This window comes from Vicia villosa, unplaced genomic scaffold (genome assembly GCF_029867415.1).
Source record: "Vicia villosa cultivar HV-30 ecotype Madison, WI unplaced genomic scaffold, Vvil1.0 ctg.002494F_1_1, whole genome shotgun sequence".
NCBI classification, from domain to species: Eukaryota; Viridiplantae; Streptophyta; class Magnoliopsida; order Fabales; family Fabaceae; genus Vicia; species Vicia villosa.
In genome coordinates, this window is record NW_026705946.1 from 72715 (window position 1) to 90620 (window position 17906).

Genomic DNA, 17906 nt, shown 5'->3' on the forward strand with positions numbered 1-17906 from the left:
ATGCTCTAACTTTTGCCTAAGTCACGTGTTTTCAAGTTTTTGACTTAGCGAGCTTTTTTCTTTATTTTTTTCACCTTTTCTTTCATTCTTTTGATTTGAACAAATTGTATGATATTGACTTTGTCTTGACTTGTTGAGAGGGTTGTGACTGCCTCATTTCTTGGCGGATGAAGGATAACCATTGTGGTTTCACATTTTCCAGCCTTTTGATGCGCGGGGAATAACCATTGTGGTTTCCCATGATCCATCCATTGATATGGATATGACATGCTTGACCTTTGGATGCACAATCCTTTTTGAAATATGAACATTCGGTCAAATTAACTGAAGACTACCCTGCCCCAGGTTAAAAATTAGGGTTTTTTCGTTTAGAAAAGAAACTCCTACTTCAAGGCTCAAAGGGGTTAACAAGGGATTATCTTCCTTATATCTCCGGTGTTTGGGAATTTGAAACAATGCCTGTACATCATCAGCAGGGTTTTATTCAAGAGCATATAACCAGAAATTTTGCGTTTTCAGATCATCATCCTCCCTCCAATCTTTGCATAAGCAAGAGTTTGGCAAAAGTAATTGGTATCATAATGCATAAAAACAAATAAACATGAGTGAAACGAATGAATTACTTCAAGACAAACATTATCATTGCATTAGCATTAACATTAAAAAATAAACAAGTTTCTACATGCAAACAATGCATTGAAAAACAAGAAATATTACAAATGGAAATCAATAAGAATACTAAAAACTGAGAAATACTCTCTCCATCTGGGCATATGCTGAACGAAAAATCTTTCGAGCTTCAGGCTACCATCAATAGTGATTCAATCATGCTTTGGCAAAGAATTGGCTTGAACATCATAACCAACATCTTGGAAAGTCAAAATACCAACATGGATTAATCTTTGAACTTCATTTTTTAGAGGCCAACAATTATCTAAGTCATGTCCAGGAGCATTCTGATGAAAAGCACAAGTGACATTAGCATTGTACCACCAAGGAATCTTCTCTGGAATTGGAGGTGGTGACCTTGTCTGAACCAAATTCTTATGAATTAGAGCAGGGAACAATTCTGCGTAAGTCATGGGGATAGGATCAAAATTCCCCTTTTAAGGTTGATTTTGCTCTTTCGGTGGAGAATCTTATTGACGAGTACTCTGCTGATAATCTGGGATTGCATGAACTGAATTGGATACAGGAATGACATAGGAAACATGCTGATGTTGGTGATGATTGTTTCCTCCCCTGATTCTCTTCTTTGAAAAGTCATTACCAAACTTCTTCACACTACCAGCTGAGTTACCTTCTTCAAACAAACATTCCTTTCGGACATCCTTTTCTAGAAGCGCTTTCATATCCACCTCTCTGTGGAAGTCAGCAGGTGTACTGACTACTGTCTCCTTGGGAAAGAACGAGTTCAGAGTTTCAAGAAAGACCTTTGCCATCCTTTCTTCCATCATAGGAGGATTGACTTGGGCAACAACTAGAGCCTCAACCAGAGCAGTCAGATGCTCCATACCAGCCTTCAGAGTAATCACCTCTTCACGGAGTTCACGAATCTCTTGCTTGATGCTTTCCATTTCTTCTTAGCACGAGTGTTGTACTGATGATACCAGGAGAAAGGAAATAAGGCTCGGGAAAAAACTTCTTTAGAGAGCAGGACCAAATGCAGAATGATGCATGCAATGCAAATAATTTGTTTTTTTTTTATTTGAGTTTCAAGGAACTTGAGATATTAACTTGAAAACACTCAACATTGGACTAAAGCTTCGATTAAGTTATCATCAAAATCAATCATCCATTTTGGTGGATTAGAATTTTCACTCCATCAACACCCAAGATCCATTGAGTTTGATGAAACTTATGATGTTTACAAGGAAAAACCTCTAAGTTCCTTGAAAACCAAAAGAAAAAGAGTTTTCATGGATGCATGAATGCATGGTTTATGCATCAACCACAACCAAGAGTACGCTAGGTCACATAAGATCATAGTTCAAAGGTTCGACGTCACGAGCATGGAGCCATGGGTCCAACCATCCCAAAAGGTATGATCTAAGGAATTTTGTACCTGCCGATCGGGTTCTACAAAGGTTCCCAGAGTTTTCAATCTTCTATTGGATATTACCGGCACGCACAATTGCTCATGGGCGCCAATAATATGCCTAAAAAGACCTCGTCTGAGCGTAGCATCGCATGACAACAAGCTCAAATTGGTACTTGATCTTGTTTCTGCACTACATCCTAAAAAGGCTTAGATGGGTTAAAAAGGTTCTAGGTCATTCAGCTTCTACGGACACTCACTATTGAAAGTAATAGCGTTATCACGATGGTTCGTAACAACCTCTACTACCTTCCATGAGGCCTCCACTGATTGGGGTTCCACCATATGACGCTCATGGTAAGGATTGCTCCTGACATGCGACTATTGGTCTTACCATCTCCTATCTCAAGTTACTCACCAAAGTTCGGGTTAGAACTTTATCTCATCACAGAGGAACCATCGAGCACCAAAAAGAAAAAAGAAAAAAGAAAATAAACATATAAAGCACACAACAATATATACAGATAAAAACACACAGATAAACAAAAATAGGCTTAACACACTTAAAACTGGATCCCCAGTGAAGTCGCCATTTTTCTGTAGCGGGGAAAATCTGATATCGAAGCCATAGGATTGACTCGAATCAATATTTCAGTGAAAGTCGCCACCGCGCTTTATTGTTTCCAAAGGAAAAGGGAAAAGAACGAATAAAACCCAAAGTTTGTTTTTAAAACAAAAAGAAAAGATCTTAGGTACGGGTGTTGATTATATGAGGGGAAGGTTTAAACCACCCCTCATATCTGTGGTACTCCACAGGAACCTTTTTGAAAATCTATGTCGTGTGTGCTAAAAAAAACGGTTTGTTTTATTTTTAAAATAAGCTCGGCAAAGCGTTAAGCTTTGTGCCTACATACCTCCTCGGTGCAATGGAGAAGTCAGAGCTAATGTAGTTCCTCTTAAAGGGAAAACGTTTTTTAAAACGTTTAAACACTTTATCGTCTTCGGAGAGAAATACTCAGCCATTGATCTTGAGCATGAGAACAAACGAGTTCTTTGCATCGCTAGTGAAAGAAGGGCTCCAACTCGGATAAAATCGACGAGTATGCCACTAGCTCTCTCACGCGGAAAAGATCTCATTATATCAATCAATTTCAAAATCGTGGGGTATAACCACTCGTTCCGACAATTAACAGTGTCTAAACTTTTGAAGAAAAAGAGGAAAAGGCCACTAAGGGCAAAAGATATTTTAAAGAAAACGTTTTGAAAATGATTGCAAATATAAGAAGGTTTTTGAAAAAGGGAGAAGATTTTGAAAATTTAAGAATGGGAGGAGATGAAGAGGCTATCCTATTGCGTAAAATAAAAGCTAAGGAAAAGAACGGTCTAACCGAAGAAGAAGCCAACACTTGACATTATGAGTCAAGGTAGATTTCCCATCCTTTGGAATATCAATACTAAACCAACATTATCACTTGGGGATTCAGATGAACTTATTATCTTAGCACCACTTTGCATTAAGCACATTAAAAATTCTGACGAAAATCGGGCAGAGTAACGGCTGTTTTCGGGTAAAATCCTTATCTCAATGCCTTGGAATTAACCATCAAGGGCTTTCAAGGAAATACCTGCATACATAAACAAACAACAATCCGATGCCAGACAGACAGAACAATCACAGAGTAATAACAGAATAAGGGTCCAGAGGTCTTAAGTCCATAAGTCCGAATCTCCAAAATGCCCAGGATAGTAACCAATAGTCCAAAAGAGAGCCTTAGGTATTTTTTAGATTTTTGTTATTTATTAGTGTTTTAGCATAAAAATAAAGTATGGTCCAAGTGGACAAAAGAAAAATAGCGGAAGCATAAACATATGTCCAAATGGACAAAAGGAAAATGGCGGAATGTAAATATGATGAAATGATAAAATAAAGCGATAAAGCGAGAAATATAAAGAGCAATATCATAAAGTGCGGAAATTAAAGTCAATTGTTAGATGTTAAAGATAACCATCTTGAAACTTGTCAAGTATGTTATCAAAGTTAGTAATAAAGATCGATGGTGGGTGAAGGATGTTCTCGGATTTAAATTCAATGGAACTTTATCAGAAGCTTGATAAAATCATAGCGACTACACGATAAATTTCCATAAGTCTTAAATCAACCGCATACAATTCTCTTCCATATTTGATCTTTTTGATTCGGGACACGAAATATTACGCTATGTTAAGCAGATCGCCAAGTGATATATGTAGAAATCACCCTACAACGAGGCCGGTCAAAACTTTATGTGCTAATGCATGCAAGAAGAACGATATGTAGATCGCCTTCCGAAAGCAATACCGCACGAAAAGAAAAATGGTGAGTGATCTAGTCTTTACCAAGAATCCATAAGAATTCTCAAGGCATTAAGACTTTCATCGATCAAAATAAAAAGGAATAAAAGATGGAACCACATTAAAAGCTCATTTCATCCATAATTTCAATCACTTAGTTTTGCGGATTTGGATTCTCATCCTATCGACGCCCTAAGTCCATTGAAATTAGAGAGAAATTAGGCCTCTAACTTGTGATTCAAAGAAAATATCAAAAGAATGGAGTAGAAGATGAGTTAGAACCAAAAACGAGTCAAAAACCACAAAAACAAGCATTCTGTCCAGATGTAAATCGATTTGCACAGAGTGTAAATCGATTTGCATAACTCTGTTTTCAAAATCTGCGCAGTTTTCAGTTGTGTAAATCGATTTGCACCAGATGTAAATCGATTTGCACAACACAGTTTTCACAAAAACAGCAAATAAAGAGAAGAAAACTTGTTTAAACATAAAACCAAACACCTTGTGATCTTGGATCAATTTGTGCACGAAAATGTATCAAGTAAGCAAGCAAATCTCATCAATATAGCACCAAAGGTGCATCAAGCATAAACAACAATGGATCACATCTTGAATTATGGATTGGATCTAGAATTTTACCAAATCTTTCACAAACTTTGAATCTTCTTCAAGAACACACAACCACAAGCCTTGATCTCTCACAATTGATGAAGAAAAGTAGTGTTTATGTTGAGGTTTAGCTCTAAATTAGTGAGGTTCAAGATGTGACTCACTAATTTGTGTGGAAGAAAAAGAGCTTTGAGTGATGGGTTTGGAAGAGGTGAGGAGAGAATTTGCAATAAGTTTCTTGGCTATCAAAGCTTCAAGAAATGAATTTGCAATAAGTTTTTTGGCTATCAAAGCTTGAAAAATGAAGAGGGGAGTGCCTCAATTTATAGCACTTAGGCTTGAGAAATTTTGTGGCTTGGAGTTAGGATTGGAAAATAGAATTAGGCTTGGGAAAAGGATTTGGAGCCAAAAATGAAATCCAATGGTCTTGATGCAATCACATGAGGGTCTATGATTAAATGATGTAGATAATCAAATGTAAGAACTAAGTCATGCTTCCCATGCTTGCAAATGATGTCAACACTTTCAAAAGCTGAATTTTGCCTTCATTTTTCCAAATTCGCACTGGTGCAATCGATTTGCACCTTATGCAAATCTATTTACATAGCTGAAGAAGGCAAAATCTGTGGCAAAAACAGTTATGCAAATCGATTGCTGTCTTATGCAAATCGATTTGCACTGATGGCAGAAGCAAATCTGGTGCAGAATCAGTTGTGTAAATCGATTTACACCTTATGCAAATCGATTTGCATAGTGAAAATGTTGAAAAATGCTCCTTTTGATGGATGTTTTGACTTGATACCTACAAAACACAAACACACAAAAGCACAAGGCAATATTTTTGGTATTTTGGTTAGTAGAACAATATATACAAGACTAAAACATGGGTGCTCGATGATTCCCTTGCAGATGGATTGAGCACAACATCACTGGTAGAGTTCTAAGTTAAAACTTCTTGATTGATGATTGGCATGCAAATGATGTGTGATCTTAGGGTCAAAAATTGGGGTATGACAGTTATGCGCAGCAATGTGAGAATAAAAGTTGGGAGAGAGAAAGGTAATAGAGAAAGTCTGAAAAATGTTTATTAACAGGGCTAACTTGAATATTTACATTATATTGGCTATTTATAAGTGACACACACATATGCCAGCTAGGATAACTAACCAATAGTAGTTTTAACTAAACAAAAGAAAATATACAGTTCTGAATTAATCTCAACATATATTACACGTTTGAGAATGAGAGCTAACTCACGGCAACGAGTAGTCCTCACTAAAAAAACGCGTAAATTCTGGCGTTTTTATTAGGTCGGTTATGTAAACCGCCACAATTTGCTGGAAATTATGTCAATTTATAAAATGACGTAAAACTATTTAAATTTAGGCGGTTTCAACAGCCATTATTTTCTTCAACTTTCCCTATTTGTTTAACATTATACCAAAAAATTTCTTAATTGTTTCAAATTTATTTTTACAATATTAATAGTAATAATTTACTATTTTTCTCATTTGATTTTCTAAAAAATTAAATGAAGTTATAACTTTTTCTTTAAATTATGAATCTTATTTTATTAAAATTATAAATAATATTAAAATTAACCCTAATAAAAATTAAATAGATGTAAAAGATGTATTTTATTAAATATATAAATTCTATTAAAATATAAATAAAAAATAAATTATTTATAATATTTATTTTACAATAATATTAATTAAAAATATTTAATTATTTAATTATTAGTTATAAATATTATTCAAATTATGTTTTTAAAAAATTATTCAAAATTTATAGAATTCAATAAAATGTTAATCTGCAGTTTCTCATTTACATAAATAGTGTGAAGCAATGGTCTAGAGGTAAAAGATTATCAAATAACCTTATGCATTATTATTTGTAAAATAATACAATTAAATTATTAAAAATAAAAAAAAAATTGTAGTGCCTGTACGATGGTTTTTGAGGTTGTTTGAGGGGCCAACTCACGTGAGGTGAGAAATCTTGCTAGTGGCTGGCGTTGCTAGGTTGCAGTAGGTGGTTTGAGTTATGTGGTTAGGTTTACTTAGAGCAGAGTGCTCTCTGAGTAGTGTTTGATTGGGTATAAATATATGTAACTTGAGAATCATATTATCCCTTGGAGGGATAATGTATTTATAGGAGTTCCTTGAGGTATAGGGTTTACACCCTCTTGGACGTGGTCTTAACCACTCCTTTTTATTAGGGAGATTCTTAACTAGCTATAATTCTGGAGTCAACAAACACTTTCTCTAATTTGACTACCATGTTCGATGGACCGTATAGGCGGCTCTATTGAATTTTTCCCTAGCGTCCCATTAAATAGGCGTTGGCGCCCTAATCTAGGACTTTTTCAAATATGACACTACATAGACCTCATGCACGATGGATTTTTTTATTAAAGGGAGAAGTGTTGTAGAACCATTCTCATTTTTTGAAGGCGCATATCGCCCTACCAATGATTCATATAGTTGAGGACGACGTTGTGGGGTGGCGCCCCCTTCTAGAGAGTCCCTCACTGTAAGGCGGTTAAAGTAGTAGGTCAGTCCCCCAGTTGAAAGCACATATAATAATAGGCAAGGTCATTGGTTATACTCCCCGCCCATTAAGTTAACATCCAAGTGTCTGTCGCTCAAGTATGGTAGGCTTTCCGAGATGTCAACCAATCACGATGCAAACATGTTCTTCTCTATTTAATTCCATCAATGATGACCTGCTGTTTGAGATTGCAAATGAAAGTTGCATATATAGGTAGCGTGCAGAGTTTCGCAAAATCTTGAGGGGTTTGAAGTTCTCCTATAAGAAGGAATTTGCTCCCCACATCCCGCTTTACTTTCTACAAATTTGGTCAAGCTACTCCTTTTGGATTTTATAGTGCAACCTCCAACCTTCTCACAAGTATGAGACTTGTCTATTTTCTATTCTGTATGCTAGATCGATCTTAGGGAATTTGTATGACAGAAACCCTTTGGTGTTAGATATATGATTTATGGGTAGATAGTTCCATTTTGTTAGTTCCATGGTTTTTGTATGGGCATAATTATGCTAAAACATGGTTCTTAACTGATGTTGAACAAAATGTTGTAACATCCTATTCTGCTGTCATAATAGGTTTTGGTGTTATGTATTTTGACAGATGTTCTACCAGATGTTGTGACATTCTACACTAGAATATCCTGAGAGTTCAGACTGGTTTTTAAACCTTGAAATATTTGATTGAAAAATATGAGAATCTGGAATATTCAGATAATTATTACAGGCGCATGCAATCAAGGGATGATTATGAAAATTGCATATTAGTCTGTGTTTTTAGAAAAAGAATCTTTGAGATTTCTTTCGGAAAACTAAGATTTAGTTTGATTTTATTTATTCCTAATTTGTGAAAAGATCTTGCAGGTGTTTTCATAAAATAAAAGATTGGATTCAGTTTGAAGTTCAAGCCTGTTCTGCAAGTATCTATAAAATGGAAATTGGGAAACCTAGTTTGTTAAGCATTCACAAAGGGAAACCATGGGTGCAATAAGAGTTGTTGTTTTGGGAGTTCCTCAAGTTATTCGTGTTTTCTGTTCTTTTGTGTTACTCATGTATCTTCTGATACATTGAGGTGGATGTGTGTTCTCACTCTTGAAGCTTTTAAACAAGAGAGTTGAGTGGTGTTCTTGATCGAAGTTTTTAAGCAAGATCAAGTATTGTTCTTAGTTAGGGTGCTTAACTAAGTGTAATCTTTCTATTTGGGTTCCCTTGGTCACAGGGTGTGTGGCTGTTTTATCATTGCGGTGATTGGAAGTGGGAAGGTGATTTCTCAGGTCTAGATGTCGACTTTTGGGAAGAAGTAGCGATAGGTAGTGGTTAGGCAATAAGTTGTAAACGAGGGTGTTTAGCGTTGAACTAATACTGCTAATAGTGGAATTCCTTCCTGGCTTAGTAGCCCCTAGGTTATGAGTTGTTTGCACTGAACTGAGTTAACAATTACTGTGTTCTTTATCTTTCTGCATTAATTTTTCAGTTTGATAATTATGATGTAAGTCAGCAGATGTTATAACATGTGTCTTCACATTGTGTGTTATTAGGACATCTGTCTTGACATCTGTGATAAGTTCCAGAATTTTACTTTTTGATGGTTGCAACAATGGTGGTGACTTCTTTTTGTTATATTATTTTCTCAGGAACAAAATGTCTTCCTCCTCCGTCGTTTCCAGTGGCGCAGATGACTTTGTCTCCATTTTCTCTTCTGGGGAACAAATATGTGTCTTCTTGGATGGAGTGGGTGTCTCTTCCTTGGGGGATGAGGAACAGGTTATTTTGGAGAGTTGTTTACCCTCGGAGAGGGTAACCCTGCCAGCCTCATCCCATCCCCCTCGCCATACTTATACATTTATGCCTCCCTAGAGACACGGGTTTCTTTTTCCTTTTTATGCCTTTTCCATACAGATCCTCAGGGTTTTTAATGTTTCCCCTTCCTAATTGTTCTCGAATAGCTAGGGTTACGTTAGGGCTTTCGAGATGGTTTAGGAGAAGTTTGACATCAATCAAACTGTTGAAGTATTCTTCTCTTTTTTCGTTACTAAACCAACAAAAGGCAACTGTGTGATCCTGAGCAACCAGTAGGCTCAAGGCCTTTTTACCACTCACTATAATAATTATAAATATTGGAAAGACAAATCTTTCCGAGTTAATGGTCAACAAGATTCCCTCGGAATGTTGGATTCTGACGGCGTTCCCCTTTTTCCGCTATCCTGGACGGAGGTTCCATCGATTATTACAAACTATGACTAAACATTCCTGACCAGGGAAGAAAGAAGAATACTACATACACCTATAAATTATTCAAGAGATAATAATACATACATCTATGAATTATTTTATTCTCTCTACTACTTACCTTTATTATTATGTTTCTCCTAATAAATTTCTAAATCTTTTTAAAACTTTAAATTATACCATTAAGACTAATAAATAGATATTACATACGATCTTATTTATGAGAAAAAGTTTACTTTTTAAATTTATTGAATAATTAATGTACATTCTCCAGTCACATTTATAAATAAAGTAGACTTTTTTGTATATTTGAACATTATTTATTTATTTTTGTAAGCAAGTTGTAATAATGAAGAACGAAAGTTCTAAAGAACTTGATAACAAGAGGGCGAAAAAAAACCAACCAAAAAAGAAAATTACCCAACCAAATGGAATCTAGCTTAAGTAAAACAAAGTGTTTTTGCTATACTCATAAAAGTTACAATTGGGTTGCATAGTTTTCCCGATATACGACCACCTCCAAATAAACTCTTTGCAACTCCAAAGCACATCTCTCATGTTCAAAATATAGTGCTTATTAATATCATTCCTACACAACCAAAATCTCCACACTATAGCCAACCACACACAACCCACCTTACCTCTTTTGACTTTCTTAAGATGACAAAAATAACTCCCATCTCAATAACTCTCTTTAAAATCAATCACAAGGTGTAAATTCATATCAATCATATATAAACTGCATACATTAATGATCAAATGTAACAAAAAAAAAGTTAAATTTATTTATAAATGTGACTAGAGGATATATGTTATTTATATATTTCTCTAGATACATTAATTATTTTAATTTAATTATTCAATGTTTTAAAAAATAAATTTTTTCTTTTAAATAGAACCCGATAAAATATAACAATTTTTATTTATCAAATAAACCAATAAATAGATATAACACTTTATTAATCCAATAGATGAAATCATATTTATGATTCATCAGAGTTACGTCTATTGCAATGGGGTTATTTATTGAGGTGGCAAAATTGACCCGGCCCGCGGGGAAAGCCCGTTTTACCTGCATTTTTTTGCGGGGCGGGGCATGATTTTAGGCCCGCTCTCTTTAATGTGTCCGCCCCGCCCTGCCCCGTTTTTTTGTGGACTTTTCCGGGCATTAGTTTTTTATAGAATTTTACTATTTTTAGGCCTAAAAAGCCAAATGCCCGGGCTTTCTCCGCCCCACCCTCATTTTTTTGCGGGGCGGGGCAATGTTTTAGACCCGCACTCTTAAAAAAATCCGCCCCATCCGCTCCGTTTTTCCGCAGGCGGACCTAAACGGAGCGGGCATGCCCGTTTGCCACCCCTAGTTATTTACTTACTGCTGCAGTCGGTGATGGAGGTGTAGAAAAGAAAAGAAGGTAACCGAGTGTTTAGTTCTAGAGAACAAGCACTGTCTTTATTAAATTACTTTTAACACGTGCCATGCTGCATGCACTTTCCTGCTTCGTTTGCCACATATACCTCCAAACATGGAACAACCATCTTTCCTTCGCATGACATGTGTAAAATCTCCATTCCTCTCTTTCTATCCACTAATTTCTTCTATATATAAACTCAGTCAGTTATAATTCCAAATCCAATGCAATTAAGTACTCAGATTAAAGTTATTACTCAATATACACAAATCCAAACCAAAGTGCAGAATCATGAGTCAAGAACAACCACAAAGGCCACGGGAAGATCAATTCCCCGAGCAACAACCAATCAAATACGGCGACGTTTTCAACGTCTCCGGAGAATTAGCATCACAACCGATCAAACCAAGAGACGCAGCTCTCATGCAGGCAACAGAGAATCAAGCCTTAGGACAAACCCAGAAAGGAAGTCCCGCTTCTGTCATGCAATCAGCAGCCGCGGTAAACACAGCAATCGGTCTTGTCCACCGTGACGACATGTCAGATATAGCTAGAAACCAAGGCGTGAGCATCTCCGAAACCAAAGTTGGTGGAAACCGCGTGATCACTGAGTCGGTAGGGTCACAAGTTGTAGGACAGTTCGTTGAACCTGATGTGCCAATGAATGATCCTGGTTTGGTTTTGGATGAGAATGCTATAACCATTGGTGAGGCGCTGGAAGCTTCTGCTTTAACTCCAGCTGGTGATAAGCCGTTGGATCAGAGCGATGCTGCTGCTATTCAAGCAGCGGAAATGAGAGCCACCGGAAAGAATCGAACTGAGCCTGGTGGGTTGGGAGCCATTGCTCAGTCAGCAGCAACTCGGAACACTCGTACTATGCCTGATCTGCAGAAAACAACATTGGCTGATGTTGTAACGGTAACTTGTCTAAACTAATATTACGCTACGGACTTTAATTTATAACTACATACTGACATATGGATATGGTTATGTATAATGATTCGAATGTAGGATGCAAGGGAGAAGCTGGGAGCAGACAAGGCGGTAACAAGAGAGGATGCGGAGGGAGTGATTGGAGCTGAGCTCAGAAACAAAGCTGACATGAGAACTACACCGGGCGGTGTGGCTGCATCGATGGCAGCTGCGGCCACACTCAATCAAAACAAGTTGAGTTTCTATAATATTATTTTTGAATTTGTTCTTTTTATCATGTAATGGCTTTAAGATAGCAATTTTGTGCAGGATGAACGGGTGATATGTCGTGGAGATTGGAGATTTCAAGTTTTTAAGATCAATCATGGTGTCTAAACAAATCAATGAAGATCGAGTTTGAGTTTAGGTGTTGTTTGTAAAACTACGTTAGCCTTACTGCCACTATGTTTTACTTGAAAAGAAAGTTGTTATTACCTTTCCTTTTGTAGTGTTCTTTTGTAAATAGTTTATTCCACTAAGTGTGTACTTGGGTCAACTTTTTAGTTTAAATGAATATAAGAATTTCTCATATTCTGTCATTTGAAGTACATTAATTTTTCTTAGACATCCAAATGCTATTCTTTCTACACTTTGAAAGAAAGAGATAGAAATAGAAGTGTGATGGATCTTCTGTAATTTGAATGACAGTTACACTAATGTGTCTTAGACATTATTCTATACCTTATGAGAGAATTCAATAATTCTTTGTTACTTTTGTAAATGCGTCTCGTATGGTAGAGGAAACAAGTGAAGGCTCAATTGAGGAAGAAGAGGATTTCACTTCTAGACCAAGGGCCAAGAGGAATGCAAAGAAGCCCAAACACTTCAAGGATTTTGTGATATCCAGCTAGAAGAAGTGGTTTGTTGTGACTTAAACCTAATGAGTCACTAGAAGATGTTAAGAAGTATTTTAGAAGATGTTAAGAAGTATTTTTTTAAGCAAGTGAAACGACTATGAAGATGTAAAACTCTATTGATGGAGTATGAACAAGCAGAAGAAGAAAAGCTTAAGCAAAGCAGAGTAATGAAGAAAGAGATTATAGATTGCTTGTTATTCAAGTTAGTTACAATATGGTTTATATAGCTGGTAATAATACCTAACTGAAAACCTAAACTAACTGAATTTAGTTATGCCATATAACTACTTTGTCACGTCAGCTTCATGCTTTGTCACTCCCCACAAGCTTGAGGTTGATATATGTTAATCAAGCCAAGCTTGGAAACACAGTCATGGAATGGTCGTGGTCCTAAGGCCTTAGTGAATATATCAGCAGCTTGATCCTTGGAAGAAACAGGTAATAATCGCATAACACCAGCCTGAAGTTTTTCACGAACAAGATGGCAATCTATATCAAGATGCTTAGTGCGTTCATGAAACACGGGATTAGCTGAAATGTGGATAGCACTTTGACTGTCGCAGTAGAGAACCGGTAAACGCGATGGATGTTGTTTGAGATCGTGCAACAAAAAACAAAGCCACTGAAGTTCCCTAGTAGCAGAAGCTAGGGCACGATACTCAGCCTCATCTGAGGAACAGCTAACCGTGATTTGCTTCTTAGCTTTCCATGACACCAAAGAGTGACCAATAAAGAAGCAATAACCAGATACGGATCTTCTAGTGTCAATGCAGCCTCTCTAGTCAGCATCACTAAAACCGGAGATCTGCAGATCTGAGGCCTGAGAGAGAAGAATACCATGAGCAGGTGATTGCTTGAGATACCTGAGGACACGTAAAGCAGCTTTATAATGTGACTCAGTAGGTGCACTCATGTATTGGCTCAGTTGTTGAGTAACAAAGGCAATGTCGGGTCTTGTGGTAGTGAGATACAAGAGTCTACCCACGAGACGCCTATAAGCAGTAATATCTAAGAAAACCGATCCATCATCTTGATGCAAACGAATAGAAGCATCTAAAGGAGTAGTAACAGTTTTACAACCAGTGAGACCAGCATCCTTTAAAAGTTCCAGACAATACTTACGTTGGCATAGTGTAATTCCTTTGGAAGATCTAGCTACTTCAAGACCTAAGAAGTACTTTAACTCCCCAAGGTCTTTGATATGAAAAGAACTATCCAAAGCCCTTTTTAGATCATGAAATATGGTGAGAGAAGTACCTGCTAGGATAATATCGTCCACGTAAACCAAAATGGCAGTGAATGAAAAAGCATCAGACTTGGTGAATAAGGTATGGTTTGCATGTGCATGAGTGAAACCTTGCGCCTGAAGAAATGTTGTTAACTTCTCAAACCATTGACGACTCGCTTGCTTCAATCCATAAAGGGATTTATTTAACTTGAAAACTTGCCCAGGATGAGAAGCATTAACACCTTGTGGCAACTTCATGTAGACTGCTTCATGCAAATCTCCATGTAAGAACGCATTGTTCACGTCTAATTGATGAAGAAACCAACCATGTATGGCTGCAAGAGCCAGAAGCACACGAATAGTAGACATCTTTGCCACATGAGAGAATGTCTCAAAATAGTCTAGCCCTTCATTCTGATTGAATCCTTGTGCCATGAGTCGAGCCTTGAACCTCTCTATGGAGCCATCAGCATGTCTCTTTGTCTTGTACACCCATTTGCTTCCAATAGGAGAAGCATTAGGTGGCAAGTCAACAAAATCCCATGTCCGATTTTGCTCCAAAGCATTTAATTCCAACTGCATAGCCTGAACCCATCGAGGATCTTTAATGGCTGCTTGATAGTTAGTAGGTTCAGTTTCAGAAGAGAGAGCCATGATGTAAGCTTGATGAGTGTGAGACAAATTATCATATGCAAGGTATTTGTCAATAGGATATTGACTATGGGAGGAGATGGAAGAACATATGTAATCCTTTAAATGTGCAGGTGGTCTAGACACTCGACTAGACTTTCTAGTATCATCCATTACTGGTGAGTCAGAAGCATTGGATTCATGAGACATAGGAACATCATTAGAAATAGGAACATCATTAGAAATAGAAGGATGTTCAATAGGCAAATTTTCAGAATTAGTTCCAGACACTTGAGCATCATGTACAGGTAAAGAAATATGATCATCATTTTCAGAAGTAAAAGGAATAACAGATTGGGAATTAGGGACAGAAAGAGAAGTATCTAAAGGAGTGTTTAGAATAGGCATAGAGGACTCTGAATATGATTGATCAAAATATATAGAAGTAGGAGTTTGCACTTTTGACTCACTATGAAAAGGGAACTCCATATCAAAGAATTTGACATTTCTTGAAATAACAATTTCATGAGATGTGACATCCAGAAGGACAAAGCCTTTCATACCTTGCTTATATTCCAAGAAAGCACACTTTCGTGCTCGTGAGTCAAATTTATGCCTGTTGTTAGGCAAGGTAGAGCTATAGCTCAAGCATCAGAATACTCTAAGTGAACTCAAGTCAGGTAGAGATCCATGCAAAACCTCATAGGAGGACTTGTTCTTCAAAATCTTTGTAGGAATCCTGTTCATCAAAAACACTACATGTAAAACTGCATATGACCAATATTTCTTAGGCAGTTTAGATTGAAACATCAAGGCTCGACTAATGTTCAAAATGTGCTGGTGTCTTCTTTCTACTCTTCCATTTTGTTGTGGTGTATAAACACAACTTTTCTGATGAATGATACCTTTTGAGGCATAGTAAGTAGGCATAAGTAATTTCTGTTCCATTATCACTCCTCACTACTTTCACCCTTTTGTCAAATTGAGTTTCAACCATAGCTATGAACTCTTTGATTCTTTGACATACTTCAGACTTGGATTTTAACATGACCACCCATACATGTCTACTATGATCATCAAGTATGGTTAGAAAGTATCTAAAACCATGAACAGAAATTGTACCAAATGGTCCCCATACATCTAAATGAATTAAGTCAAACACATTCTGAGCATTATTATTGCTTATTGGAAAAGGCATACATTTTTGTCTGGATTGTTGGCATACATCACAAGCTGTATGAGCACTCCTAGGTATGTAGCTATACACTTTATTCATACATTCCATCCTATCAAAAGACAAATGCCCTAGCCTTAAATGCCATAATAGGGCAGATGCTACAACATTAGAACTACTCTTAGTGAACACACTTGACACAAATCCTGCAGCATTTTCTCTATGGACTTTGTGAGCAGCTTCCAAGTAGTATAGACCATCTAGGGCTTTAGCTGAATCGATCCTCATCAAATCCTTCTTTGCCTGTATCACACACTGATCAGATTCAAAACTCAAAATGCAACTTTGCTCCTTACATAGTTTTGAAACTGACACTAAGTTAACTTCAAACTGAGGCAAATATAACACATTCTTAATGATCAGTTCATTAGACAACTGTGCACTAACACATATGGATGAGGCTATAGAGTTTCCATTTGGTAGATTAACCATCATAGGACTTATTCTTTCATATTCAACAAAAGAATCTAAAGAGTGACTTATGTGATGAGTAGCTCCTGTATCTAATATCCAACTGATACAATTCTTAGCATTAAAGCTAGTAGTGAAAGATTCAGAATTACCTCCCTTGGCTAGATTCACAGATCTTATGCTTTTCTCTAGCAAGGTCATCAATTCTGATACTGCTCCTTTGTGAGTGTCATGCTCCCTCCATTGTCACTTGTTGAGGCTACAGCAGACTTTGAATCCGAATCTTCAACATCAACCTGATTGGCATATGATGAAGATCCACTTCCTCTTCCAAAACTTGGTGGATAACCATGTTTCTTGTAGCAATTATCAATAACATGCCCTGTCTTACCACAGTAGGTGCACACTTTCATATTGCCTCTACCTCTCCCTGCAGAGGGATTTCCATTGCCTCGACCTCTTCCAAATTGTTTTGAATCTTCAACAGCATTCACCATCCCAGGTGCTTCCTCTATCACATTGTTGTTAGAGAAATTCAGACCACATATCTTCCTTTCTTGCTGCATGACCATTGAAAATACTCTATCTCACGATCTGCGTACGCGAATCCATTATCACTTCACCCCGAGCATCACTTCACCCCGACCCGAGCAATGCATTTGCTTCTTTCTACATGGAAGGCAAAACGTTCACCGCCCGAGCATCACTTTACCCCGAGCAACGCCTTTGCTTCTTTCTATAACTCCTCACTTGGACGACCTTTCTTCAAATTCTTGAATCGCACTCCCTTAACGAGGATCTAAAACACTAAAAAAAACTCAAATTTGTCAGGTTTTCTCCTCGCAAATACAAATCACCTCGCAAATACAAATATCATCCTGTAAGCAACAATTGCGAGGTGGTATGATCATCTTGCAAAAATGTTAGTCACAACTTTTTGCAAGAGGATTCGCACCTCGTAATTTTGCCAGGTGGTTTTCATCCGCTTGTCAGGTTTAAAACACCACGCAAACATGCTTTCTAAGACTTGCAGACAACTTTGTTCCATGTAGGGATGACAAGAAGACCCAAACCCGCAGGACCCACCCGCACCCAAACCCGAGTCAACGGGTGAAAATTCGAGTTGATCGGGTTTGGGTTCGGGTGCCACCCGATATTTCGGGTGCGGGTTTGGGTTCGGGTGCCACCCTATATTTCGGGTGCGGGTTTGGGTAGTGTGAAACCCGCACCCGAAACCCGAAATCACACCCGCTTATATATATATATATATATTATATATTATATTATATATTATATTATATATTATATATATTATATAAATATTTTGTGGAAAATTGTAGAAATAATATATTTTATGTATTTTATTGTGGGTTCGGGTTTGAGTAAAAAAATTCGAACCCAATGCGTGTGG

General features: G+C 37.1%; 1 protein-coding gene across 1 annotated transcript; it reads left to right on the forward strand.

The window, feature by feature from the left end:
• The first annotated feature begins 11379 nt into the window (after window positions 1-11379).
• On the forward strand, window positions 11380-12664 carry LOC131638957 (late embryogenesis abundant protein D-34-like). The gene is made up of 3 exons (XM_058909481.1): window positions 11380-12081; window positions 12175-12329; window positions 12406-12664. Exons 1-3 carry the CDS (start codon window positions 11455-11457, stop codon window positions 12416-12418), a joined length of 795 nt encoding a protein of 264 aa, XP_058765464.1. The 5' UTR covers window positions 11380-11454; the 3' UTR covers window positions 12419-12664.
• The last annotated feature ends 5242 nt before the right edge of the window (window positions 12665-17906 follow it).

Excerpts from the sequence above, each read along its gene's own strand:
- LOC131638957 (XM_058909481.1), top strand. The coding sequence starts at position 11,455 with ATGAGTCAAGAACAACCACAAAGGCCACGGGAAGATCAATTCCCCGAG. Across the intron at positions 12,082-12,174 it reads CATTGGCTGATGTTGTAACG|GATGCAAGGGAGAAGCTGGG; the intron begins GTAACTTGTCTA and ends ATTCGAATGTAG.